The following is a 26,834-nucleotide window of genomic DNA, read 5'->3' on the forward strand; positions in this document are numbered from 1 at the left end:
CGTGAGCTATAACCACTAATCTACGGCGCCACACATATTGTATGCCTGCAATACCGAATTACCGAATAAGGATCCCATCTTTTTTTACAGTGGGGCAAACAGGATTTGGAATGCTCTGCTCTTAATAGTGAAGCGAAAAAAGTGAGAATTTATACAATTTTTTGGGATGACCTATAACTACAGATCACTGTAGCTATTACATTTTCTGAATAATTTTCAGCCATGTTTTGTGGGTAGAAATTTTTTTTACAAACATGGTACCTTAATTAAGCCATTAAACATTACCAGAATTGATAAAATTTATTTTATGTGACACTGAAAGAAAGTCTTTTATTTTACTTTCCAGGAAACAATAAAACTATTTAAGCAAGTGTATATATATAAATAAATATAAATATTCAAAATGGCTACATATCATGGATTGAATCAAGCTGTTTTGGACAAATATTTGGAGCTTGACACCCGGGGCATGATCCAATTAAATTACATATGGATTGATGGCTCTGGTGAAACAATGCGATCAAAAACAAGAACGATAGATTGGGATCCACAAACCATAGAGCAATTGCCAATATGGAATTTTGATGGTTCTTCCACTGGTCAAGCAACTGGAAACAACAGTGATGTTTATCTTCATCCAGTCGCCATGTATCCTGATCCTTTTCGTAGAGGAAAAAACAAACTGGTCCTTTGTGAAACATACACTTATGATCATAAACCAACAATATCGAATAAACGCAAATCTTGTAAAATGGCAATGGATAAAGCAAAAGTATGGAAAATAGTTTTTGTTGGTAAACATATTTTAAGTAATCAAACATTTTAATTGAAGTAAAAAAAATGTCAGTAGGTCACAGTTGTTCCTAAGGAAATGTCACAAAATGAGGAAACCCTAAGACAGTACAAGGATGCAAATAAAGTTTTACTTTTTGTGTAAATATTGGTTTGTGTTTAAACTCTGTCAATTGTACAATTAAACTTTAGTAAACATTAATTTTTCTGTAAACAAACTTTTTTATAATAGGATCAATATATTGTTTGTTGTTTTTGACACTTTTAAATGGGCCAATTAAGTTACAGGATACAGGATTTTAATCGTAACAGTAATTATTTATATTTCTAATGTTAATTGTTGTCATTTACCTATTTTATAGAGTTTTTATCCCTGGTTTGGGCTTGAACAAGAATACACATTACTTGACAAAGATAAACACCCCCTAGGGTGGCCTAAACATGGTTACCCTGGTCCGCAAGGCCCTTATTATTGTGCAATTGGAACTGGTAGGGTGTTTGGGCGTGAAGTTATGGAAGCTCATTACAGAGCTTGTTTGTATGCAGGTATAAAAATAGCAGGAGAAAATGCAGAGGTTATGCCTGCACAGGTATGTTTCGCACTGTTATATACTAGCCTGGAGACCTGTTGTTTCATTTCCAAGAAGCAGCTAGCAAAGCACCGTTTTAAAAAACCTGAACAGGATGGCCATACTTGAAAACTCAAATAAGTTTCCTTCTAAAATCTTCTAAAGATGTTTATGGTGACATTCATTTTTTTCGTAAACAGGAATCTCTGACATTCAAAAAAGATTTATGGAGATTACAGAAAAGTCTTTGTTAAGCGTGACTTCTTTAGCATAGATTTTGCGCACAATTGTTGTGTAGTTTTATTTTTTTGTTATTTTTTGGAAATTTTTCCAGTTAAGAAATGGCCTGGAAAGGGGGTTCATTTATTAAATAATATAATATCACAATACTGGCAATTAAGAGGACAGTTTTTCTGCACAAAAACTATTCATACCAAGCTTGTTTCCATTTGACTGCTTTTTTTGCCATAGCGCAAAAAGCTCAAGCTTTTTTGTAAGCGCATGCAAATAAATCTTTAATCTTGTCACAGTGTGCACATGCTTCCAAAACATTTTGTAAACGTTTTGCTCTAAAGCGAAAAATGCAGTAAAGTAAAACCAAAATTTAATGGGATCTTCAATTTTTAAATGGAATCTTTGAAATTCAAAGTCAACTCGCCTGTAATTTGTTATTATCAAATAATTTTCCAAAAATTTTAACACGCTTTACTTATTTAATAATTTTCATGCTTCTAGTGGGAGTTTCAAGTTGGCCCATGTGAAGGAATTGACATGGGTGACCATCTCTGGGTTGCACGTTACCTGTTGGAAAGAGTTGCGGAAGATTTTGGAATTCGAATATCTCTTGACCCAAAACCAATACCTGGTGATTGGAATGGTGCTGGTTGCCATGCTAACTTCAGGTAAATAATTTAATCTTGATTTCCGGTCAATTTCGGTGCCTATTAGAAGTTTAAAACCCTCGGAAAGCTGAAGTCAGACTAGCTGATTTTTGAATATCCGTCTTTCTCTAGAGAACAAAGTGACGTGTGAATTTTTTTCATAAAAAATATTCTGTCTATGATGATATGTTATTTGTGTGGTAACTAGTTTTTGCAGCCATTCTTCTCTTTTTCTTAAGTTTGAAAGTTTATGAATATTGTTCTTTTTTTGACAATCGCTTTGGAATATGGCAAGAATTTAAAAGCAATAAAAAAATATGGAAAAAACCTTGACCATGATGCTAAAAAAATATTTTGATTCTTTTTGTGATTTAACATTCTGCCCTTAGTAACTTAAAGCTTTACAAAGAATGTCAAATGTTAAAAATTGTGTCACATGTTAAACACGTGTGTCACATGTTAAACACATGAAATCTTTGTGGCTTTGTGGTCTAAATTTTTGTGTTAAGAAGTATTTAGCAACTCTGTTGATGTCAATACTTTTAAAGAGGTTTTATAATCTTATAATAATTTTTTAATCTCTTCATAATTTTTAAAACCTAGCTAATGAATTTTATGTTCTTTTTCTCTCCCAAAATGTATGATACAAAACTTTATTGTCGCATATCGATGCTTTAACAGAGATCACGGCCTAAAAAGTAAATTAATTATAATTAACTTTTGACTTTCACATTTCACGCCTGATTGAACGAGGCCTGGAGTGTATATGTGTTTTTTCTACTTGTTTCCAGTACTGCTGAAATGAGAGAGGAAGGTGGCATCAAGTTGATCTATCAAGCCATCGAAAAGTTGTCAAAGCGTCATGCTTATCACATTAGGATGTACGATCCGAAACAAGGTCGCGATAACGAACGTCGTTTAACTGGTCGTCACGAAACGTCAACAATACACGAATTTTCGCACGGCGTTGCACATCGGGGATGTAGTATTCGTGTGCCGCGCCAATGCGCAGAGGATGGATATGGGTATATGGAGGATCGCAGACCTTCATCGAATTGCGATCCGTACAGCGTTACCGAGGCGCTCGTACGGACTATAATTTTGGACGAAGTTGACGAAGAAGAAACAAAGGAATAGAAAGCAGAACAAATTTGAACAAAAACGACATTTTGTTTTCATGACAATAAGTAAGATCTTTTTTGGTCATTTTTAAATGTGTAAATTACAAATACCTAACGGATTATATATTCTGTGTGTATTTATTACGCTTTTTCGTTAATTTTGCTCTTTCCCTTGTGTTGGTGTATTTTTATATTCTTTATTATTCAGCTAACAAAGCAGTAAAACAAAATTTAATAGTTAATAATTTTAGGAGATATATTATTTTACGTGTGAAAGTATTGTAAAAAAAATAACAACGGTGTGTCATATTCCAAAAAAAAACATTTGTTAGAAAAGTGAAATCCTTTATTCTTTAAATTATTAAATTTTAAAAATAACGTGAATATTTTACTCTTTAAATGTCTTTGTTCACTATCCAGAAGTCGTACCAGAGATTTTTACTATTTTTAAAATATATACTTCATAAAGTTTTATTAGAGAAACGAGGAAAAAAGAATAAAGTCCGTTAGCATTAGGTAGGAAAAGCCTAAAAAAAGTCAATTTTAATTCCAGCTACCCAAAAAATTATAGATACGGCATTGTGTAACTTCTCACCTACAGCCAATAAAACTGCGCGAGACTAAGATTTTTAAAAATGACACTGTAGGACACTAAAATTTTCTCGCGATCAGTGCATGAAAAGGTTTCTGAATCGATGTAAGTTTAATTTTACAAAATTTAACGCATGCCAATATGAGTGTATTTTCCTCTGTTTTACCGTAAACCATGACGGTTTTACAATTATTTATATAGCTACGAAAATTTCCTTTTTTATTATATTACTGGTGGTTACCTCATTGGAAATCATAAAAAAACATATCGCAGTTGCTATATTTCCTGCATTTTTAACGCGAAATCGGCCCATTTGACAGACAGACTAAACACGAGTATTTATAAAAGACTAGTCGTTGGCCCATGGAAAAATCCACGAGTTCGCTCGTCAGCAAATTATTTACTCTGCAGGAAATCCGATAATAAAGCTGTAACTCAATTATTTTGAACCCACAAAATACAGTTATTGTTAAATAACGTTGGTGCACCTGGTGTTGACCATCCCGCTAGACGCTTTAGTGCAGGTTGGCTGTGCCGTGTGTGGAAAACTTTATACAAGTATACTTGAAATCTGCAACAAAAGTTCATATAAAGCACAACCATGAAATTAAGTTGACCATTCTTCGTTGTTTTTTGTTTAAACGGGTTCATTAAGTTCGCGTGACACCAAAATCCATGATTGAATCGTAGCTGTGATTGAAATAAAAACACAGTGTTTGTCGCAAATCCACTTGAACGCTCACAGTATTTCGGGTGTAATGCGTTTTTCCAAAAAAAAAAAACTTTCTGCAACTTCAACTAGAATAAAAGCACAGACGAAAACTTAGTCTGTTGTTTCACTGTCATAGCCAGACAGTCGCTTGACTTTTTTATCATATTTCGGTGCATTAGTTGTCGCGAGATTTTAAAAATTAACCGCATATAAAATTTAACTCGCTGTATAAGCGAGTTGCATTGTAGCGCTTAATACCTGTTATTGTATAAACTTTAGACTTTTACCTAAGTCGATAATACAATCAAAGTGTTGATATCTAACTAATATTAACATAGAAAACAAATTTAACTAGCTAGCTGGTTTACTTTTTAGCTAGTTGGACAAAATAAACTTAAGCTGCATCTCAGTAAATTTAAACAGGTGCATATAGCTAACACATGAAAACAATGTTATGTTAGCTAGGTTGAAAGCGCCTAATATTAAACTGGACTAAAAGAACAGCATAAATGCTGCCAGCCAGCTCGCCGGCTAGATCGCTGGCTAAATCGCTGGCTTGATCGCTGGCTTGATCGCTGGCTTGATCGCTGACTAGATCGCTGGCAACACAACCTCTTTTAAAATATGGTTTTCGTCACCCTGGCTCTAATTGTGTCATGTTGATTCGATTTGAAATAAAGCTACGACGAAACCGTTTGAAATAGTCAGACACCAAAGAGAATTGATAGAAGCTGAAGACAAAACGATAGTCGCTGGTGGCACAATGCAAGGGTGTGCTTTAAAGCTATGAAATTTTAATGTTAAAAGTTCGAATCTTTACTTTCATCATATAACCTGGGCAAAATAAGCGATGTGTTTTTTTTGCCTTAAATTTTACTCTACCGCTACTTTTTAATTGGCGTAAAAACAAGATAGGTAATAGATTTTATGCAGAGGTCTATTATTATTATTATTTTTCGTGCGAATGAAATAAAACACCTGTTTTGACTCAATAAAAAGAGATTCTCATCAAAAATTGAGCAGGTGGTCGTTGCTGTTGTTATCTTGTATTTTCACGTGAACATTGGACTGTATTTTATTCCAGCTGCCTGAATATTTTTGTCGTTCGTGTAATCAGCTTTTTTTTTTTAAAAAAGAAAAGTTTATTCATATCAATCTAAAAATTCGTGGATTATACACAAACGCAAGATTTAATATATTGGGGAATTTTCATTAACAAGATGGATTAGATATTTATGCAAACGAGAAATATTTCATTTGTAAGTGCATAGCTTTGATTTTCACACGTTTATATTAGTTTAAATATTTGATTTTTATGAACTTCTTGGAGAAAAGAGAATTTAATAACTTTTTACATCAGAAATTTCTTCAAGAAAATATTTGTTTTCGACTTTTTCTTCTTTTCTGTCTTTAATAATAACATATGCAATTCTAGTTAGTTATGTTCGCGCTTCATATTTTTCGCGCTTAAAATATCATGCGGATTTCTAAATATGGCAGACGCACTACATCCAATTTCTACGTAGAAATATGAGAGGATTATTTCATTCAATAAGGTCGTAAGTTCTAAATGCAAGAGAATGTTATTTTCTCTTATGTACCGAAAGAATAACGGTAGAATACTGGATAACCCCCCCCCCCCCCCCCCATCCCAAGTGTTTACTTTTAGTCTTGTTTTTAAAATAATTAATTTATTTTCCTGTTTAAACTTTCCCTGTATTCATTCAGTATATATAAGCGAAGTAATGTTGCATTGCAGTGACATTCCGTCTAAGTGAATAAAGCAACCAGGTTTTCCTTGAAATATCCATGCTTTCTATAATAACCTATGTATTATTTGCTTGTACCATTTGCCAACTAAAACATGAAGGTCAATCAAAATGTTTAACTTCATTTCTTGACCATTTTTCAACATTTTTTTGGTTCTTCATGATTCATTCAGATTTGTAACTGTAAATAAATGAAAAAGATTGTGTTTGTACTTTTACGCCTTTTACTTTACGACCTTTACTTTGCACCCTTTATTTTGCTCTCTTCATTCTACGCCTTTTAGTTTACACCCTTTATTTTACGCTCTTTCATTTTACGCCCTTTATTTTACACCCTTTTTTTTACACCATTTATTTTACACCATTTATTTTACGCCCTGAATTTTCTCTGCGAAAGATTTTTAAAATCAAGTGAATTAACGAGTTATTATGTAATAGCACGAAATGTTCTAATTAGACATGGTTCGTTCAAATTGTTCAGTTTGTTGGAAATAACTGCGAAAATAGCTATTGATTTTGCTGTGATAGTTCAAGCTCATGCTATCAGCCGAAGAAATATTCTTATGCAAAATTTACGCAATATCTGGTCCATATTATACTGGCAATAAAAAGAAAGTAAACGCCATAAATCATACCCACTTGGGTCCTTGTTCTATCATGAATTATAATCCTGAATTGTTATTTCTTTCAAAGAAATGTAATCTATATTATAATGCCCGTATACGTCTGTCCGCCCGTCTGTCTGTCATGCAAAATGGTAGCTTAGCTGCGACGGGCGAACCCGTGGATTTTTCCACGAGCTAACGACTAGATGTTTGAATTTACTTTATTCTTTAGATGTTTTTAAGTCGGAAAATCAAAAATATTCTTTATCATCACTCATATTACTTGTATAAGCAACAAAAGCATCTCTTGTGTGGCACATTGTGTGGCACATTGTGTGGCACATTGCTTTATTTGTAGTATACCTATAAAGTTTTGTTTACATAAGATTGTGTGCGCTTTCCCTTTTCTCTACGAAAGGTCGTTTGCTGCCCTCATGTCACCCTCTCCCCCCACCACCATCCTTGGTAATGACGTCTCAACTGCCATCCTTTTTGCGTAAGGCCGCTTGTTTCTAGCAAAAAAATAGGCTAATTTAAATACGGCTTTCTGAAGTAGCAAAGATTATAAATAAAACTGTTGTATTTTTTTAGAATCTCCCTCAACATGGACAACATTGTTGACCAAGAGGGTTTTATCGATATAGCAAAACGTTCAAAACTATCACCAACTATCTGTGGATGGTTAGAGAAGCACTGCAAAGACTTAAAATGGATACAGAAATATTACATCTTGTACCAAAATCTTCTGCTGGAGTTTGAAACAAGTCAAAGTGAAAAGCCATCTAAAGTATTCCCGCTGGAGAACTGCATTTCACAAAGAATGGTCCTTAGCAACAAAGATGTCGAAAGCCAGGTCTTAACTTTATTTATAATTCTCTTTAAATATTTTTATATGTTATTGGTGCGACTGACCGACTGATTTAGTTCCTACGACGGGGCTTTTAGCCTTATTATTACAGTCCTTAAGCCACGGGGACACGAGGCAATATTTATAGGTGATAGTAAAAAATTCAATTTTGTTACAATCGTCCCAAAAATTAATCGTGTCGGCACACATCTATGCAACAGGTAACATTCTATCACAAAAAGTAAGGAATTCGGCATAATTACTGAATTCCGATTGGCTGAAAAGAAAAAAATGTTGACTCAGAATTGTTGCAGAAAGCGGCACTACGAACAAATTTTTTATTAATAAAAATTTTTTGTTACCAGTAACAAGATACAAAATGAAATTGATCTGATTTTGTACCTTGTTACTGCCAACAAAAAATTAATGTTTTAAAAAACAAAAAAATGTTTTGAGCAACAAAAAGCTACGCTGGCTACACACAAGTCAACATTAATTAGGCGATAGTATTAACATAAATCTGTTACTAAAAATTCTCTCGTGTACCATGGCTTAATGCGCGACAGCTACTTAACTAAACTAGCGTCATTAATCATATTCTTGTACATAACATTACATGGGCAAAGAGTCTATCTAACAATAACCATTTGACATAAAAGGTTTTTAGCAACAGAAAATGGTAATGTTAAGGTAAACTTACATTACCATGTTTCCATGCTTTCTTTCTATGTACTGCATTTATCAAAAAAGCGTTAAAATGTTCTAATTTATCAAAAAATCGTTAAAATGTTCTAGGGGCGAAAATAGGTATAGCGCTTTTGTATTTTCAAAGGATCATTGCAAGAATATTTTTACTTTGAAATTAGCAAATTAACGCTCAGTTGAAAAATTTATAAAGAAATTTCTGAAACCAACATCTCTTTCTTGTAACCGTTGACTATGTTGGTATACAAGTTGTAGCACATCTACAGTTTCGGCGCCATTATTTAACGGTGTAAATTATCATGGGTAAAGTCTTCGACAAGTTTTCATTGCCTAATAAGTAATACCTCTAGAGGGGGTGCTGAAGTACATATCCAATAACACCAAGTTTCCACTCCAAAACAAAATAGATCGGGATCACATAAAAGAAAAAATTACTTTCATTAGACTGAGTATCTGCCAATTATTCTTTTGTTGCCATATTTCCTGTCCAGTCAGAACAAAACAGAGAAATTTTTTTTATTATCTTTCAGAAAACACATTTGTCCGAGCCGATCCGTTCTATTGCATTCTAGAGTGAAAATTCACCGGAGAATTATTAACATCTATTTTCCGGTTTTTAGAGAACATTTTATTTATCTGACCACAAAACGATTCACCAAATCTCAGGACCAAATCATATGTATCGAGCGAAGAATGAAATTGATTGCAACAATTGGATTGAACTCATTAACGACAGCAGGTAGTCTTTACGAAGTCTGTGACTGGTAGCCTTGTGGTAGAGCGTTTGATTCTAGTGCGGGGAGTCTTGCGTTCAAACCCCGGCTGAGTCATGCCAGACACTATAAAAGTGTGAATCTATCCTTTCTGCTAAGCGCTCAGCATGAGAAAAGAATTGATATCTTAGGCGATTGTCTAGTTGAGCGATTGCAGTGCTTGGACGACTTTCTTAACTCAAATGGGAGCTTCAAATACACTAGGACCCACTTCGCAGGACCCTCGTTGATAGCAATACCAATAAGAACTGAGAAGAGGTTATCTTAGGCAAATAATTTCAGGAATTATAAATTCTAGTGAATAACTTTTGTTTCGCTTTTGTTGCCTAATTTTCTTTGGTGTTTCCGATTAGAAATTTTCGCAAACTGCCCCCTTTGCAAATCAATCAAATTCAATTCATTCGCGAACATGTACTTTCGCGAGTATCCCTTCTTCGTAACAAAAGAAAAGTCGAAACTTTTGAATGAAAGCAAAATGATTTTGCAGAAGCTTTGGATTAAATAAAGGTTCTAGCTTAGGTATAATTTTTTCCCGTAGATTCAATAAAATTTCGCAAATCAAGCAACAATACTTCGAAAGAGTATGTTTTGACGAATCAAGCAACATTTTTTTTTGTGGAAATTTAATTTCACGAATGAGATGTCAATTCACCAAGCTTGCGGAAACTTCTGACTGGAAGCATTTTGTTGAGATTTATACACCTATATTTTATCCAATTTCTTTTCCATCCACTTTCTTAGTTATTCACAACTAAAATCAAATAAAGAAGAGCTCGAATATCGCTATCTCCACTTGCTTCGCACAATCAACAGTGAACGTGCTTCAAAATGGCATCTTCAAGAGTTCACAGGAGAACAAAAAAGACAATTGGATTCACTACGAAGAGAGGTGGCACGATACTTCTTTGCTCTAATAGAAATGTAAGAAATTTTTAGATTTACAGTGAGGTAACTTGTAAAACTATTCTCTAGATTCCAGTTATGATAGCAAAAAAAGTTGAGGAAGCTTTGAAAGAACATGGACAAGCAGAAACGGATGAGATGAAAAAGATTAAAAAGGTTTGCTATCATTAAATAGAATTAGACAACAACTACGACATCGACAACAGCAAGAACAACAGCGACAACAACAGAAACAACAACGAAAACGACAAAGACAAAAACCATAAACGACATCCGACGTTAGAAAAGTCTTTTTACCTTTCACCCCCAATTTGGTGCCCTATACCAGCAACAACAACAACAACAACAACAACAACACAACAGGAGCAATAAAAGAGACAAAGACAGCGTCCACCTCCACGGCAGCGATAGGAAGAAATTTTAACCACTAAATTAAAAAAAACTTCATCGTTCAGGTTCAAAGTTTTGTCCGTGGCGTCCTCTGTAGGCGAAGATGGCATGCTATCGTCCAAGATTACATTCGTTCACCACACGCAGAAAGCATGAAGGCCCGAAACAGGATTGTTTTTCAACTAGTCCGTTCGGAAGAGGAATACATGGAATGCTTATCAATTCTAGTGTCTGGATTCTACAGACCTTGTAAAATGGCAGCTAGTTCAAAACATCAGTTGATTACACATGAAGAAGTAAACTCGATATTCCTCAATAGGTAAATTATATTTTCCAAGCAGATAATTTGATTTTACAAAGTGGGTTCAGTCCAAATAAAAATCTACTTTGATTTAAATTACAAAATGTTAGTAATATAATTGTATTGCGCTGTAAAAGTAAGTATATTTTACTCTATCTCTCACACTGCTCTTGGTGCAATTTAAGAATTCTCTTGCTACCTCAGTTGCACCGAAATGCTTTAAATAGTTTTGGTAGCGGTGCAAATAATGATGTAAAAACTTGGCATAAATAATTTAGCTCCTAACCGTACATTTTGATTCATGCTTTAACTCACCATCATGACTGAGTTGGGGACCGATCATCGAATATGAAACTTCCATCCTGAAAACTTTCGCAGTTAACAAGTTTACTTTTTTTATCATTATTCCAAATATTTATACAACATATGGTCACTACTCAGTTATAGAAACACTGTTATTAATGTGGGTTCTGTATTCTGAATGTATACATTAGGTACAAACCAGCATTGCCTACTCAATTTCCGTCACATAGTATGGGTGGACCCGTAGCTGTGGTAAAGGCACTTGCTCAACATGCGCGCGCTGTGGACCGACCCACGGACCTTGCGATTACAAAGCGAACTCAATACCCACTAGGCCGCACGCCGTCTAGTCAACAAGTTGATTTTTTATCATCAGATTCTGTATTTGTTTACTTTATCAATCTTTCACACAGACAAGTATTAGCAAACAGCTAGCAGTAGTGATAACAACCTAAATTTATTCTTTCTAAAACCACATTGAAATGGGTTCTCATTGACAACAGAAGATGTAGTGGAAATAATAGGAAATAATAATACATTTTTTTTTTTTTTATTGTAGCGAAACATTAATGTTTTTGCATCAGATCTTTCTGAAAGGTTTACAAACCAGATTGGAAAGCTGGCCAAAGATCATCCTTGGTAAGTATCTATCATCAAATTTTTACGATATATCTCGCTTTTCATGTTGTTGCAAAAATCCGTTAGGATAATGTCACATTCCTATACTTGTTTCACGGAATTATTCTTTCAGTTAATGTTAATAGAAGAATGTAAGTAAGTAGGTGAGTAACGGGAAGTTTTAACGATCTTAGGGATTCCATCCTAAAGGTTGGCTCTTACTCCCCTTCGACTGTAACTATGTTAGATTAACTTGCTTGTCAGCTACACAAGCCGGTTAGCGGTTAGTATGTGGCACCAAATGGGTTGACACCGCAATGTGGCAAATTTTTAATTGTTATTGAAGGAGACTTGTTTGATATGCTGCTACCGATGTTGAGCATTTACCAAGAGTATGTTCGCAACCATCACTACAGTTTGCAGGTAAGCGAGATAATTAGGGCGGGTCACGTGATCACGTGGAATTAAAAGTACAAACACAGGTGCATTTACGATAATTTTTGGTTCTATTTTGCACTACTGTTAAAATTTGGCTTTCAACACCCTTTTTACCCAGCGCATTTTGCCTTTTTTATTAGTTTGATAAGGGCAAAACTGTGTAGGCAGTTTCGTTATAACGGCTAAGGGGCCACAAAACCTTTAGAACGAGGTTGGTCTTTTAATAAAGTAAAAAGCAATACCCGATAAACAATTTTTTAGATCTGGAATCTGGATAATCACTCTCGTACCCTACAGTCGTACCCTACAGTCATTTCTAAACCATTTTTCTGTTAAAAACAAAAAGGGACCATTTCTCACTAGGCAATCAGTCGTTTTTAAGCCATTTTCTGTGGAGAACCCGTTACCAGGACTTCTTGCTTCTCACGGGCGTTGCACTTATTAACAGATCTGATAATCAGCGCAGCGCCAATGAGAGACAGAAAACCTAAGATGTTTCTCTGTGACGCAGTCGAGGATGTAGCATTTATATTACCCCTAAAGTCGTCACTTTGTTGATACAGAACATCAAGTTAAACAGAATTACAGAATTTTTAAAAATAATGACTTAAACGGCGTCGAAAAATGCTAACCTAAACGGCAGGAAAAATTTCAAAAAGGTTATTCTGTACAGACACTTCACTGCAATAACGTTTCATTGCAAGAAGTTGACATTAAGATTTATACTGTTTTAGACTCTCACGGAATGCAAGCAGGTAGGAGCTTTCCACAAACTGTTACAAACACTGGAAGAAAAACCTGGAAGTAATGGTAGAACGTTGGAGAATTTCTTAACATATCCCATGCATAGGGTAGGTCAAGTTGGATTTGTTAAATCGCTACGGTTGCAAAACTAGAATCCAGAGTTTTGGTTACACTTTTGTTAAATGTCTCTACTATGATACTCGGTTTCTCTCTGTCTGTAAACCAATTTAAATTCCGGGGCTTTGTAATTGAAAACGTCGTTATAATCGCATCTATAATCGTAGCAATAACCCCCGCCCAAGCATATTGCGTTACTTCGTGGAAACATGCGGCAAGGTTGTAGGGAATAGCAATTCAAAACAATATGAAAGAACTAGTCGGTAGACCGTGGAAAAAATTCACGGGGTTGCCCGTTCTTTATATATCGCATTTCGTGTTTCCGTAACAGGAAGCGTCTTTCGCGGACAGACAGACAGGCAGGCAGACAGACAGGATACGGCTATTATTAAAGAGATAGGTAATCCATCGTGCAATTTTCCACGGCTAATGACTAGTTTTTTGGAATAAGTGCGAAATTCAGAAAAAATAGTACAAAGTGGCTCACTCCCTATTTTATAATATTTCCAACCAGTCCTGATTTTATTACTTGTCGTTTTTTATTTTTCTTAGATTCCAACATACATTGCAACGCTGCAAAAATTATTGTCTTTGACACCTTTTGATCACGTGGAAAGGAAATCATTGGAGCAGTCCCAAAGTGTTCTTGAAGAACTTTCGACAGTTAGTTATTTAACTCGTTGTAATTACAGAAGTTTTCGGAAACTTTTAATTCCGGACAAAATGCTCGTTCGAAAATTCTCGTTGTCCAAAAATTTAATAGGACGCATTCTTATTGTCATCAAGACTTCTTAATTATTTTTATGAACATCAATTTGATGTGTAGTAAGTAACAGAACATTTTAGCGTTCTGTCAGTATAGCATAACTTGCTTTATGCTGTGTCACACAAGCCAATTAGCTAAAATAAGCTGATAACAGTACATTTAAAGCGTGCCACAGTGGGGACTCGAACCAAGTACCTTATTTTTGCAAGTTGCAAGCGCTACCAGTACACCATGTCCGCCTAACAATATTTGTTTTATGTTTATCCTCATCATATACAAGTCTCTTATATGTCACATCGGAAGTATGCAAACGAAAAAAGGCTTCAGTAGGCAAGAACTCTAAAGAGAACACTCTTATTTAGGTCATGCATGATGAAGTTAGTGAAACAGAAAACATCCGAAAAAATCTGGCTATCGAACGTTTGTTTACAGATGGTTGCGAATTTTTGTTGGATTCGAACGAAGTCTTTATTCGGCAAGGTAAATAAAATATGCGAATTTCAATTTAGTTCCAAAATTTTTGCGCACCTCGTTAAAAGCGAACCTATTCGAACCGCAGTTTTGAATTAAATAAAATAAAGTTAAATAACGTAGTTGCAAAGTTTCATCAATATTTTTCTTTAACAAAACAATACCCGTCTTATGAGTCATGTTTTTGAGAAAACGAACCATTTATACATTTTCTCATAAATTTTTCAGGTGGCTAGGCTTGAACTGCCGAAATAGTAAAAAATATCTATTTAAATTTACTGTGCAAGCTATTAGTTACACTTTTAAACAAAGCCACATAAGCGCATGCGCAGTTTTAGCAAGCCCACATAAGGAAAATTCCATGTAAAGCTAGCTAGCCATGCTGATAAAACATTGTTTTTACTTTCTATTTTACAGGAGTACTGCTTCAGTTGAGCGTTGGTGATGCACACAAATTAACAAGAAAAAAATCAGCTGATAGAAGAGAGTGCATTCAACAGTGTTTTCTTTTCTCACGTTTTCTTCTGATCACCTCACGCATATCCGGTGGAAAGTTGCAGACCATACCGGTGTGTTGTAGATTTCATATACCTACAGTCTAACTCTAAGATTTGATTTTTTGAATTGATCGAACCATTTCTCTAAGAAAAGTTCCATCTAGAACTTGGAAGTTGTAATAACCACGCCTTCTTTTAAATGCCCCTTTTATCAACCGCCCATCCGCCCATCCTAAAACAAAACCCAAGACCTTTTCTAGCGAATATAGAGTTAGTTGCAAAAGTAACATGGAATGTTTTTTTCAGAATCTAAGACTGACTATTAGCTGTTTACTATAAAAAAGGACTTCAACTTTTAAGTTAAAATCAGCCAATTATTATAAAGTTGATTTCGGAATGACCAATTCCTAAAATAAACGTTTACCTGTAGAAAACACCCTAGATAGTTTTCAACTTTAAGAAGCTCCCCATGAGTTTAATGGAAGCATTCAGTAATTAAACAACCAATGTCTCACGCATTTTTTCCAACCCTTGGTCAGGTATTGAGTCGTCGTCAGCTTCGTTGTCGTCGACGGTGTAGTTGTCGTCAATTTTGGTCATCAATTTTTTTATTTTCTCTTTTTTCGTTCAGAAAGGTAAAATAAATCTTGCAAACACAACTTTAATCGAAGATATCGTCGATGAAGGTATGTTTTATAAATTCTTTTTCATTTAAAAAGCATTCTGGTGGTATCACAAAATAAGTAAACATAGTTCAAGTAAATCACATATAAGCCTCACAAGAACTAAATTAAAAAAATTGAAGAAACAAAAAACCTTCCTGAGTTGAATTATTTTTTAATGTTTTTTTTTGTTTTCATACATCTTTTTTAGATAACGTATCTGAGCCTCTGGTGATTTCCAACTACTTCAAGTCTTTCTTTTGTTTAAATTTTCAGATATTGATCTTGTCAGTGTACCATCATCTGACTGCAGTAACCTAGCATTCAAACTGGTCACAACTGAAGAGTGGTCAAATCATAAAATTATATTGATGGCTGTAACAAAAGACGAAAAAGCATCATGGACAAGCGACATTAGTCAGGTGGAGTATAAACCGTACAGAACTGGTAGCTGTTTTTTTTCAAACCTTGGTGAATACACAAAATAAATTTTTCACTATCTACACTTTTTATTTAATTTACTTTTTACTTCTCTGTTATACTTAAATGTTTGTTTTAAGTTGACTTGGCCATTTTTTATTTGGATTCACAATCGTTACTAAACGCTCACACAGGAAAGAGAAGCCAGAGACGTAAACACAAATGTCTATGGCAATTTCTTTCGCCTCAATCGACTTTTATGTAGTTTATGAAAACATTACTGAAAGATAAAAACTTATTTTAGTGTATTGAAAACTTGAAGAACCCCTGCGAAGAAGAGCCAGTATCATTTCAATCTCGTAGAAGTCTGCTAAGTATCAGGTATTTTCAAAATTTTCAATATTTTTTATCCATTTTTTCCGTCTTTTAAATTTATTGACTTTTTGTGAATAAAATAATTTTATGCATATTATTATCCAGGTCTGATTCACGTCTGTTTAACGATGACAAAGACATTAAGTACAGCAAGGCTTTAGATTCGACTCGCTTACCCCGGGTAAAGTTTTATCGAATTGTTCTTCTCAGTGACCGCATAATTTAAATTAGCCAAAGAAAACTAATCGATTTGCTTTGCTATGTCTAACTGTTTGTCCTAAAAACATGGCAGTCTATTGTAGCAGTAGACTAAGTTTGCAAAACAGGGAGAGAAAGGAGGAAAAATCATAGAAACCAAAGGTACTCGGTGTATCAAAATGCTTGCTTGCAGAGCAAGTTTTACAAAAATGTTCTTACTCTCCAAGCCATGGTTGCATTGATTTTAAGTATATTTCATTAGCGTATTTACCGTGTAAATTCTACTGTAGGCTCTATACAAGCAGTAAAATTCGATAAAAATAACAAACACGGCATTCTGTACCATTTCTTCTTCTAGATTCGACACGCGACAGTACAAAGGCTACTGGAACGTTTACTAGATGTACGTTTCATGACGATTGAGTTCTTCAACACGTTTTTAACGACACATACAATTTTCACAACATCACAGATTGTGTTGGAAACTATCATTGAATTTTATAATGCAAGAAAGACAATCTCCGAGCCTCAAATCAATGAAAAATGCGACTGCAAGAAACATCAAGACAAATGGGGAAGCTCTCCGGATATTAACTACGCCCGTAAAGGTGAGTACCCTGGTTTTCTGACTCTGATACTTTTACTGGAGGGGTCTGTGACTTCGCGTAACTTTTATTGTCAAATTAAAGTTAATAATAAAATGTTACTTCGTGGGGGTAACGCAGTTTTAGATCGAGAGTAAGTACTTTTGAAAATTTGAAAACGGTTGAAATCCATGTTGAACTAATATATGGTGTGTCTTATATGCTAGCTTGTTATATGGTGTGTCTTATATCCTAGTCTATTATATGATGTGTATTGGTTGTCTTCTGTTGAACACATGTTTATTTATTGTATGCTGGTTACTGTCATTGATTATTTATTTGTTAGTTAAATGCTTATATAGTATTTTCTTGCATGCAGTACCTTAAGACTGTTATGCCTGATCATGCACTTCTTTGCGTGTATATTGATGAACTAGTCGTTAGCCTGTGCAAAATCCATGGGAACTGATTTATTCTGCGGGAAATCGTAGACAAATTATCAAATATATATCGCCTTTGCTATTTTGCACCTAAATAAATCGTGTTTTCTTTAGCAGGAAATGGGATCTGAATACAGAAAATGCATGACTATTTATATAAGGACTGCTCATTAGCGCGCGGAAGAATCCATGGGTCTGCCAGTCCTCAGGTTTTAAAATTCGTAGGATCGCTACTTTGTGCTTAATAAAATGTTCTTCTCGATATGGAAACGTCTTCGCGATAAATACTCAATATGATTAATTCTGAGGTCATAAGTAGCGCAAAAAAGCCAGATAAAAGCCAAGTTTTAGCGTGATAAACAGAACACAAGTATTATTAATATAGAGATTAGTGTTAGCACGTGAAAGATCGAGGTGAATCGTCCAGAAATATTTCGTGCATTTTTTATAGGAAATCGGCCCGTGTGACAAATAAAATACAGTTTTTGACAAGTTTAAATATGCATTTTATTGTATAGCTATTTTTTTATCCCTTCATGAACGCTATTTTTTCCCATTTAGATAAGCCTTGCACCAATTTAGGCGTTCCTGGTTACACCTCCAACAAAAATGCAAGTCCTATTTACTCTAATTCAAACTTGCAGCTGCCCGAATTCATCCCGAATAGACGTCATTCATCTCCACCAGATCTTGCTGTAGGTGTTTCAGTGTTCAATCTGATGGAGCAACATAATTCACATTCAAGCATTTCTAGTGAGACAGAGGCTAAATCACACATTAGGCTCTGCGGAGGCACGTCTCCAACTGTAAATAGCTTTTTTTATTTTCCTGATAATAAGAATGATGTAATCGATGAAAGGCTAAGGCTCACTACAGATCCAAAGAAATCGCCCACCCATCCATTTTTCTTGAAGTCACCGCCAAAAAGTCGAAAAGAGATGAAAGAAAACAGGGAGAAAGTAAAACCCAGAGTAGGGAGAAAATTGTCGGAGGAATTTATTAGTAAGAAAACGTTGAAACATCTGCACAGGGCATCATTACCAAATACGCAAATTTTTAAATTCGATCTAGATCGAAGAATTACTTCCCCTAAAGCGCGTCGAAAGGAAGCTAACAACGGTAAAAGCAGAGATTATGAACTAACAGCAAAACATAAACTTTTAAATGAGAATCACGACATCTTTTTCTATGGTCGAGATGAATTTCCAAAAAGCCCCAAAAGTCCTCTAAAAACTCCACCCACTCCTGGTGTGGTCATCACGTCATCTAGAGCATCGCAAAGAAGAAGTAGTATGACACATGCTGCTGTTGCATTCGCCGCAGCGACCGCTGGGGCCACTTCGTCCACAGCTGTGTCACCAAACGCACTTAATCGTTCAAAATTTAATTTCAAATTCAGCAGTGATGACGACGGTGGGAATATTGTCACTAAAAGAGCTTTGAAAATTTTAAAGCATTGGATTTCCAAGCAACCTGAGGTTTGTCATGATTATGAATTTGTATGCTTAACAGGATCAATGTCTATTCTATTCAACGAAATACCCTAAAACAGTAGTAGTAACAATCTCTTGGACCTGGACATTAAAGTCGAATGGCGTTTGTTCTAAAGTTTATGCCCTAATGGAGGGTACTTTCAGAGTATGGGTCAACACAAATTATACGATGCATTTTTTCCTTCTTTGTAGACGTTCAAATTGGATCAAACTCTAAAAGAGGATGTTGAGAAATTTCTTAACCAAATTCTACAGGCAGATGATACAACACCTCTGGACAGTAAGCTAGCTAACACTATTTTAAGGTAAACTGAATACTTTTTTATGAGTGAAGATTATGATTACACCTGTATTCCTGCAGATGTTAAACAACGGCTACTAATTCTCCAAAAACGCTCTCTTCAATAAAATCTCCACAATTAACATCCTCCACCTGCTTTAAACCAAGCCCTTTAATAGATACAACTTTGTCTTAAACGCACCTCTCCAATTAAAATCGCACCCATAACTCGAGATTTTTGATAATCTAAAAAGAGTTTATTACAGACGAAATCCATCATATACCAAGTTCTTAGTCAAGCAGGTGGTATCAGCCTACAGCAATTGTTGCGGTTGTTATTTTAACTCGACCGGCGATTGATTCTGCTAGCTCACTCAACGACTAGTTTATTATACTAATTGACTTGTCTGTTATACTCAACATATGTACTTTTCACAGGTCTTTATTGCAAGAAGATAGTCCTACAGCAGACATTCTAACTGTTTCTGAGGTAAGCGTGGTGGTGTGAGTATTAATTAATACTTTTACATTTACTTAAAAGTGCATAATCTTGCTAGAAACTTCGATAGACAAAATAAACAAAATATTTCCATTACCTTTTATTGCATATACACAAAAGAAGGTATTACCTAAAAGTCTATCAGATTGATACGCAAAAATATTCCTTTCTTGAGGTTACACACTGTTAACAACAGGAGGCTTGCGTGTTTTGTGCGTACAACAGTGCTACGCTTTTCGATAAATTTTATAAACAGTAAACGTGTTTCTGTTAGAATCGTGATTTTATTTTGCACGGTGAGGAGATTAAAGGTACCATGGTAAGCAAGAGTAAAAGAGTAGACTCAACCACTAATACTCTAAGCGGTTAAATTGTCGCACGAATGGCGTTTTTTAGATTTTTCGCACAGAATAAATTTCGCGAATGGCCTATGCTTGCCTTACCTCTAGCAAGTCTTATTAACTAATGGAAGTTAACGGTTTATTTCGTTAATTTTTACATTACAAAAATGATTCACAAAATCAATTTATTTTTTGTTAGAACAAAAAGTCGGTTTTCAGGGCGGATTTAATCTCTTGCTATTTTTTGCGCAAATTTGAATTTGCAGAAAGCATCAAAAGTGCGAAAATTAATTCTGGCGAAGATAAAAACGCTTCAGATTTCTTCACATTCCCTCGATTATTAATATTTTTCATATATATCTCTATAAAGCAGGATTTGAATGATATATCCTGCGTCAGTGAGCAGTTTTCAATAGTCCAGCTTGCGGAACAAATGACTTTGATCGATCACACACTCATGACGCGGGTTCCAACCAGGTAACTTAAATGTGGTTTTAAATTTCGTTTCTTTCTGTGTCTGTTTTGGCATAATACGTTATTTAAAGCGAAAGAAACCTACATACAAAATTAGTTTGGTATAAGCCTACAGTGGCCTTGAAACATCCAGCTTATTTACTTTTGCCTGATATCAAATTAAAACAGCAAGAAAAGTGAAGAATTGCACTGAAAAAAACCCGTAAAGTATTTCATTTCATGTTTATGTTATTTTCCACCTTCCTCCAACTATCCCTTCCTCCATTTTTTATGCATTTTTTGTCCTCCTCTAGTTTCTTTCACTACCTCCTCACGTTCTTCCACCACCACCTTTCACAAAGCACCCTAGCGTAATTGATTTACATTGTAGCTATAGTTACAATCACTACTGGCTACAGGCTCGCCCCTACAAGACGAAAAATGTTAGCACTCTTCATTAGTCAAGTAGTAACTAAGACCTTACTGTTTGACATGGCAAGTTTAGACAAGGTGTAGTAACCCATCTTGTTTTACTCATTTGTGTACGTCTGTTTATGTATCTTAGGGAATTCTTATTAACTGCATGGATGGGAGAAGAAAAAGAAAAAAATGCGCCCAACTTGTTAAAAGCAATTGAACGATTCAATCTGGTCAGTACTTTATTCGTTTAGATTAAAAACATTGGCTTAGATTCAGATCAGATTTATATTTAAAAGATATCTATTAGCATAAACATAGACTCCAGGGCATCTTGTATATTTTCTGATTTTGGAGCGTTGATACAAATCGCTGTCTGATGTCAGAATGAATCCAAAATGCTTTGCAACAAGGTTGTATAAACATTTCAAAGTCGACTATAATTCGACTTGTCGTACAGAGTCATCTGCAGTAAATCCATTTTTGTACATACCACAATCCCTCTTTTGTCAATAGCCATCTCCTATAATCCGATTTTTCGGGCATATTTATCCACTTTAGTTTAATTTCCGTCCGTTTGGTATAACACTACTTTGGTTGTTGTTTAGACTAGCCGGTTGATTGCATCAGAAATCGTTTCTAAATCCACAAGTGCTGGTAGAGCAAATGTTATTGAAAAGTGGGCCATGGTTGCTGACGCGTGTCGCTGTTTGCATAACTTTAATGCCGTATTGACCATCATGACAGCCTTTACGTCATCTGCTATATTTAGGTTGAAGAAAACATGGGAGAAAGTGTCCAAACAGGTAAGAGCAGTTATTTTGAGCTTTGATCTAAAAAATTATGCACCTTTCCTTCACCTGCCTGATACATTTGTGTAGATTCAAACGCTAATTGAAAAGTTGAAGAACATGGTATCTGCTGAGGGAAGGTTTCGAAACATGAGAGAGGTCTTAAAATGGTAAGAGAATTGTGTCCTGATTTTTGGTGCTGCTGTTTGGATAAGTATATGAAAGCTAGTACGAACGAGGTATTTCTATCTCTCTACCAGGCGTCACGTTCAAAATGTCTGTCAATAGTTGTTTAAAAAGTTAACCCAGAAAAGCCTCGGTGAGGGATATCTGGCAAATTTAGCTGACACGTATATTTTCTCGAATCTTAATGTATAACGTACTCGCCATATTTTTGCTATAAAATCTCTTAAATTTTGGATAGTATACATTTGTTAAACACCAGTTTCATATGAAAAGCATACGTGTTCCTTTTTCGTTTTATAGCTGTGATCCGCCCTGTGTTCCATACTTAGGATTTTATCTGACAGATTTAGCTTTCATTGAAGAAAGTACGTCCATGGTTAAAGACACAGGCTTGGTCAATTTTTCTAAAATGAAAATGGTAAGATATATGTACAAGTGTAGCTCAAATTCAGGCAAAACTTTTATTAAAAAATATTTCTCCATATTTTTTTCCAATAAATTAAAAGAAAAAATTATTTTACCAGATTGTTTTAGTAAAAAAATTGATGTGTGCCCCTGGATTACTTGATTTTCCTTTTGCGCAAGATAACTAAAAAAATTCCTGCGCCAACATGGTAACTAAAGGTTGGTTTGAAACACCACGACAACTCCATCTTACCTGGGCTTGATTGATTTGTCGGAGATAATTTGCTAACTTTGCTGTAATTTCAATACTATATATTCAAAACTATACTATATATTTTAATACTATATCATTATATTTCATATATGACAAATGTTCAGAACATATTGAAAAGTCAATAAAAATAAAACAATTTCAAAAAAGTTGCTTCCCCCTGGGCGCAGTAGGGTTAATTAAAATGATAATATAGGGAGAATTTTTTTGGATAGTTCTATTAAATATTTTGCACTTTATTCAGTACCATATCCCAATTCGACAGTTTCTGTTAATTTTTTTTAATTGTAAACATTGAATTTAGGTTTCTAATATTGTGCATGAGATTCGATTTTACCAGACGACGTCATACAGAATCACGAAAAAACAACAGGTGATTTTGTTTCTTTTGATCCCAATGACGTAAATGTATCGGGATTGTATCGAGCTCCCATTTGAGCTACGAAAGTCGTGCAAGCACAGCAAACGCTAGACAACCGCCTAAGATATCAATTCTATTCTTATGCTGAACGCTAAGCAGAAAGAATCGATTACATTCATTTTTTATATATTATACTACCAAAAAAAATTTCTACAAAGAATACTTCTTACTTTCACCAATCTACTTTTCCCTTCCGAGGTATCGCGTTTAACAATGTTATTTTCAAATAAAATGTTTTAAAATACAAGTTTAATCACGTACCGTGAGAAAAAAGCAACGCAAGTAAGGAATTAGAGAATTCTATTTTGGTTCAAAACTCGCCATGGGTTAAATCCGCATTTTTAAAATATGGGCGGAGATTCGTAACCTTTTATTTCGCATTTTACATTGCTTCTGACATGTTCATATTTTCTGAAGAAAATTAGTATATAATTCACTTTAGACATTTTAAAATTCCGCAATGCAAATAAAAATGTATCTATACACAATTCCTTATTTGCATTTTTTACAATTTTAGAGGACCTATTCGCATCAACATTCTTAATCCTTTTTTCCAGCTTTATTTTCTTCCCCTGAAGGTAATTTCTTTCTTTGTATGTAACTGCAAATATTCGTTTATCATTTTACAATTATAGATATTCAACTATTTGCTTCAAACAGCGGACAAACTAAGGAGTGATGAAAATATTTACCAAGAATCTTTGATATTAGAGCAGAAACGTGCAGCTACGTCTGGTTCAAGGATCAAATTTTCATTCCCTTTCGGCCACAACTAACATATACAAAGATCGGATGCTTGGTGTAAAGTTAACTTAGATGGGAACAGTAATGGGAATATTGATGACAATGTTAATGACGATAACTTACTGAAAAGGAAAAAATGACTACTAGAATATATGAACCCTTGTATCGATTCCTAATGTATTTAATTTAAGGATGTGATACAGTCAGTTAATTTTCTTTTCTGGTTGTATGGGTTTAGTAATGCTTATTTTTTAAACTTTGAAAAAATAATATTTAATTTTATGGAATTTATAAATTGTTTTTTTTTTATCATAGCGGTTTTGACAGTTAGTATACCATTTTTACCATTAGAGGGAGGTCGTTGAAAGTGGAAGGGGCACAATGCCAGTGGCAGTTCTTCTATTCCAATATTAAACATGATAAAACCTTGATATTTAGTGAATATCGATGCCATTTTATTACGGATCTTTTGAGAAACTTTTAGAATTTGACACCTGCTATAGATTGAGAGGTATGGAAAATGCTTGAAAATACTCTCAAACCTTCTGGATACTGTTTTGTACCGGCATACACAAGTTGAAAGATAGTTATGACAAGCTGTTCCATTGATTAGTCCTCAATAGCACTTGGAAAAACATTAGGCAATTTTTTTTTGTCAACAGTTCCCACACGCTTTTTTTAATGTACTGAAAGGCTTTTTTACATAATCTTATAAAAAAGGTTAAAATTCTATCATTATACAACAACCAGTATAAAGCTAAAGCATTCTCTAATCGACATTGATTGAACATCAAAGGACATTAAATTAACAAAATGATTTTTGGTGCGCAGTAGGAATCACTGTTGTTAATGTGGGTCCTGTGTGCGGTTTTATTTGGAAAATCAGTTACACTACACAAAAACTCTGCAGCTGGAAGAAAAAAGAACTTCTACAATCACACTGCGATTATGATTTAAAGTTACTGTTGAAGGTTTATCATTTCTTGAAATTCATAGTTTAGTAGACGATGTTTCGGGAGATCCTTCTCCCATCACCGGGCATGATTATGGGGAAAGGATCTTTCGAAAGGCCTCCTAATAAACTATCATGTTCAAGAAATGATAAAACTTAACAGTAATATAAATAATGGACAGACAAACTGGAATAATATCTTCAATAATTTAAAAGGGTTGAAGTGTGTAAAGAGATGAATAAATAAAATAAACAACGTTCTACAATGCTAGAAACAACAGAATTTCATTCAGCTTTATTCACAAAGTTTTCAGATGAACTTTTGTTAAATTCGAGTATAAAAAATAAAGGAACATGCTTTATCGCTGTAAAGATACCATCTTGAATAGTGAATTTACGTATGCACACCTGTTTTGAAACGAAATGAATGTTATAAATTGAAATGGAGTAAAGAATAAATCAGATCTAGCCTGTTAAATAATTTAGTATTGTATCTCATCTGTTCAGCTATTAAGTTTAGAAATAGAGAAAAAGAAGCAGTGATATATATATTGAATATAGTTTAATATATTTTTTGAAAACAATACTGAGAAAAGATTATTTATGCTTAGAATGTTCGTTCAGAAGTGGCTTACTTTGAAAACTATAAATAAATATAAAGTTTACAGGTCTAGTTATAACATTATTATTCATTATGAGGTGTCACAGCTCTTTATCATTACAGTTATCGTTTTTATTTTAACACTTCTCATATTTTTTTGTGACAGCTCATTTTTGTTTAGTAGTTTTCGTTTTTATTTTGACGGTCCTCGTTTCTTGTTTTTTGTTTTGACATTTCTCCTTTTGTAATTAGTCAACCTTTTAATAATTAAATGTATTATAAAGACATTAAAAAAATTGTTTAATAATTTTCCGTTTCCGACGTTTAAAATGCTTTCATTCTGAATTTTTTTCGTACAAAACAAAACATTGAAATGTTGCGTCTGTAGATGAAGGCAATCAAAAGGAAACTTTGACAACGTATTTAACATTGTATACAATATAAGGCTTGATGGATCGCCCAGCCTTAAATTTGTTTAAAAGTTGGTTTTTTAGGCAAGTATCAATTTTAAAAACTGATTATATATTTCTTTCCAAACTGTGTTGTAGCATCGTCAAAAACATCGAGCAACGAAAATAAAAAACGAAACGTTGAAAATGTTTCTACCGTACGAACAAGGGTTACTGAAAGGTTGAGAAATATTGCACGAAGGTACCACGTTAAAATCATTGACACAGAAGGAAAAGTATTCTAAATGAAAGAAAACAAGACGGAATGGAGAATAGTGAATAGCAAGGAGTGATGTGAAAGATGCATTGTGAAGATTGCGAGTCAAGAAAAATTAAAACAAGATTAAAAGAACACTTAAACGGAGCAAATAAATGTAGAGAAGAAAATATATCAGGGCTGTCTCAATATGTGAAGATAAGCAACCACGGATTTGATAAAAACGCGGTAGAAATCATTTGTAAAGAAAACGATTTATAAAAAAGAAGTTTACAGAAAGCTATTTGCATAAAAAAAAACAGCAAAAACGAATTAATGAACATAAAAGAAGAGATAAAAGTATTATCGCACGTTTGGAAAATCATTTTATAATTGCAATTAATTTTAATTGTACCTAGAGAATAAATCTGTTTAAGCATTTGTTATATTTTACAAAAAAATTTAAAATTTGTGCATGAAGACCTGACAACAACACAGTTAGAACACGTTTAAACAAATTTATATACAGTTTATGCTGACTGCCATAATATTAAGTTATAAACTAATAATTGTTACCAGATAGCCCTTTGACTAAAAAGCGTTTTGGAGGAGCAACATAAAAATGGGATCTAATAGGTTTACAGATAAATTGATGAATTTAAAATCAATTTAGAAAATTCAATATTCATTTATGTCTCAACTATATTTTTAATGAAATAATTTTTACTTTTCTTATATTGTA

At 34.2% G+C, this 26,834-nt stretch overlaps 2 protein-coding genes across 4 annotated transcripts; both read left to right on the top strand.

Annotated features, from left to right (window-relative positions):
* Nucleotides 1-327: 327 nt before the first annotated feature.
* On the top strand, nt 328-3,504 carry LOC130642601 (glutamine synthetase-like). Its single transcript, XM_057449534.1, has 4 exons — nt 328-772; nt 1,155-1,382; nt 2,097-2,263; nt 3,034-3,504. The coding sequence occupies exons 1-4, from the start codon at nt 404-406 to the stop codon at nt 3,377-3,379; spliced, it is 1,110 nt and encodes a 369-aa protein (XP_057305517.1). The 5' UTR covers nt 328-403; the 3' UTR covers nt 3,380-3,504.
* Nucleotides 3,505-5,758: 2,254 nt separating this feature from the next.
* LOC130642617 (ras-specific guanine nucleotide-releasing factor 2-like) lies at nt 5,759-24,181 on the top strand. Of its 3 annotated transcripts, XM_057449538.1 has the most exons (28): nt 5,759-5,926; nt 7,633-7,894; nt 9,214-9,332; nt 10,108-10,255; nt 10,339-10,425; nt 10,725-10,978; nt 11,823-11,902; nt 12,228-12,304; nt 13,054-13,170; nt 13,733-13,843; nt 14,309-14,426; nt 14,835-14,986; nt 15,546-15,600; nt 15,853-15,998; nt 16,301-16,377; nt 16,477-16,552; nt 16,928-17,177; nt 18,155-18,595; nt 18,665-19,071; nt 19,279-19,391; nt 19,805-19,856; nt 20,577-20,683; nt 21,225-21,309; nt 21,685-21,882; nt 21,958-22,037; nt 22,354-22,471; nt 23,034-23,102; nt 23,786-24,181. In XM_057449538.1, the coding sequence occupies exons 2-28, from the start codon at nt 7,646-7,648 to the stop codon at nt 23,924-23,926; spliced, it is 3,927 nt and encodes a 1,308-aa protein (XP_057305521.1). In that variant the 5' UTR covers nt 5,759-5,926; nt 7,633-7,645; the 3' UTR covers nt 23,927-24,181. The 3 variants fall into 3 exon arrangements, with proteins under 3 accessions (XP_057305521.1, XP_057305518.1, XP_057305519.1); XM_057449535.1 differs by having other exon boundaries at nt 5,760-5,926; nt 18,155-19,071; XM_057449536.1 differs by having other exon boundaries at nt 5,760-5,926; nt 18,155-19,071; nt 20,580-20,683.
* The last annotated feature ends 2,653 nt before the right edge of the window (nt 24,182-26,834 follow it).

This window comes from Hydractinia symbiolongicarpus, chromosome 1, assembly GCF_029227915.1.
Source record: "Hydractinia symbiolongicarpus strain clone_291-10 chromosome 1, HSymV2.1, whole genome shotgun sequence".
In the NCBI taxonomy this organism is placed as follows: Eukaryota; Metazoa; Cnidaria; class Hydrozoa; order Anthoathecata; family Hydractiniidae; genus Hydractinia; species Hydractinia symbiolongicarpus.

Coding starts and splice junctions, on each gene's coding strand:
- LOC130642617 (XM_057449535.1), top strand. CDS start 7,646: ATGGACAACATTGTTGACCAAGAGGGTTTTATCGATATAGCAAAACGT. Junction 16,378..16,476: donor AGAAGTCTGCTAAGTATCAG/GTATTTTCAAAA, acceptor ATTATTATCCAG/GTCTGATTCACGTCTGTTTA. Junction 16,553..16,927: donor ATTCGACTCGCTTACCCCGG/GTAAAGTTTTAT, acceptor TTCTTCTTCTAG/ATTCGACACGCGACAGTACA.
- LOC130642601 (XM_057449534.1), top strand. CDS start 404: ATGGCTACATATCATGGATTGAATCAAGCTGTTTTGGACAAATATTTG. Junction 1,383..2,096: donor CAGAGGTTATGCCTGCACAG/GTATGTTTCGCA, acceptor TCATGCTTCTAG/TGGGAGTTTCAAGTTGGCCC. Junction 2,264..3,033: donor GGTTGCCATGCTAACTTCAG/GTAAATAATTTA, acceptor ACTTGTTTCCAG/TACTGCTGAAATGAGAGAGG.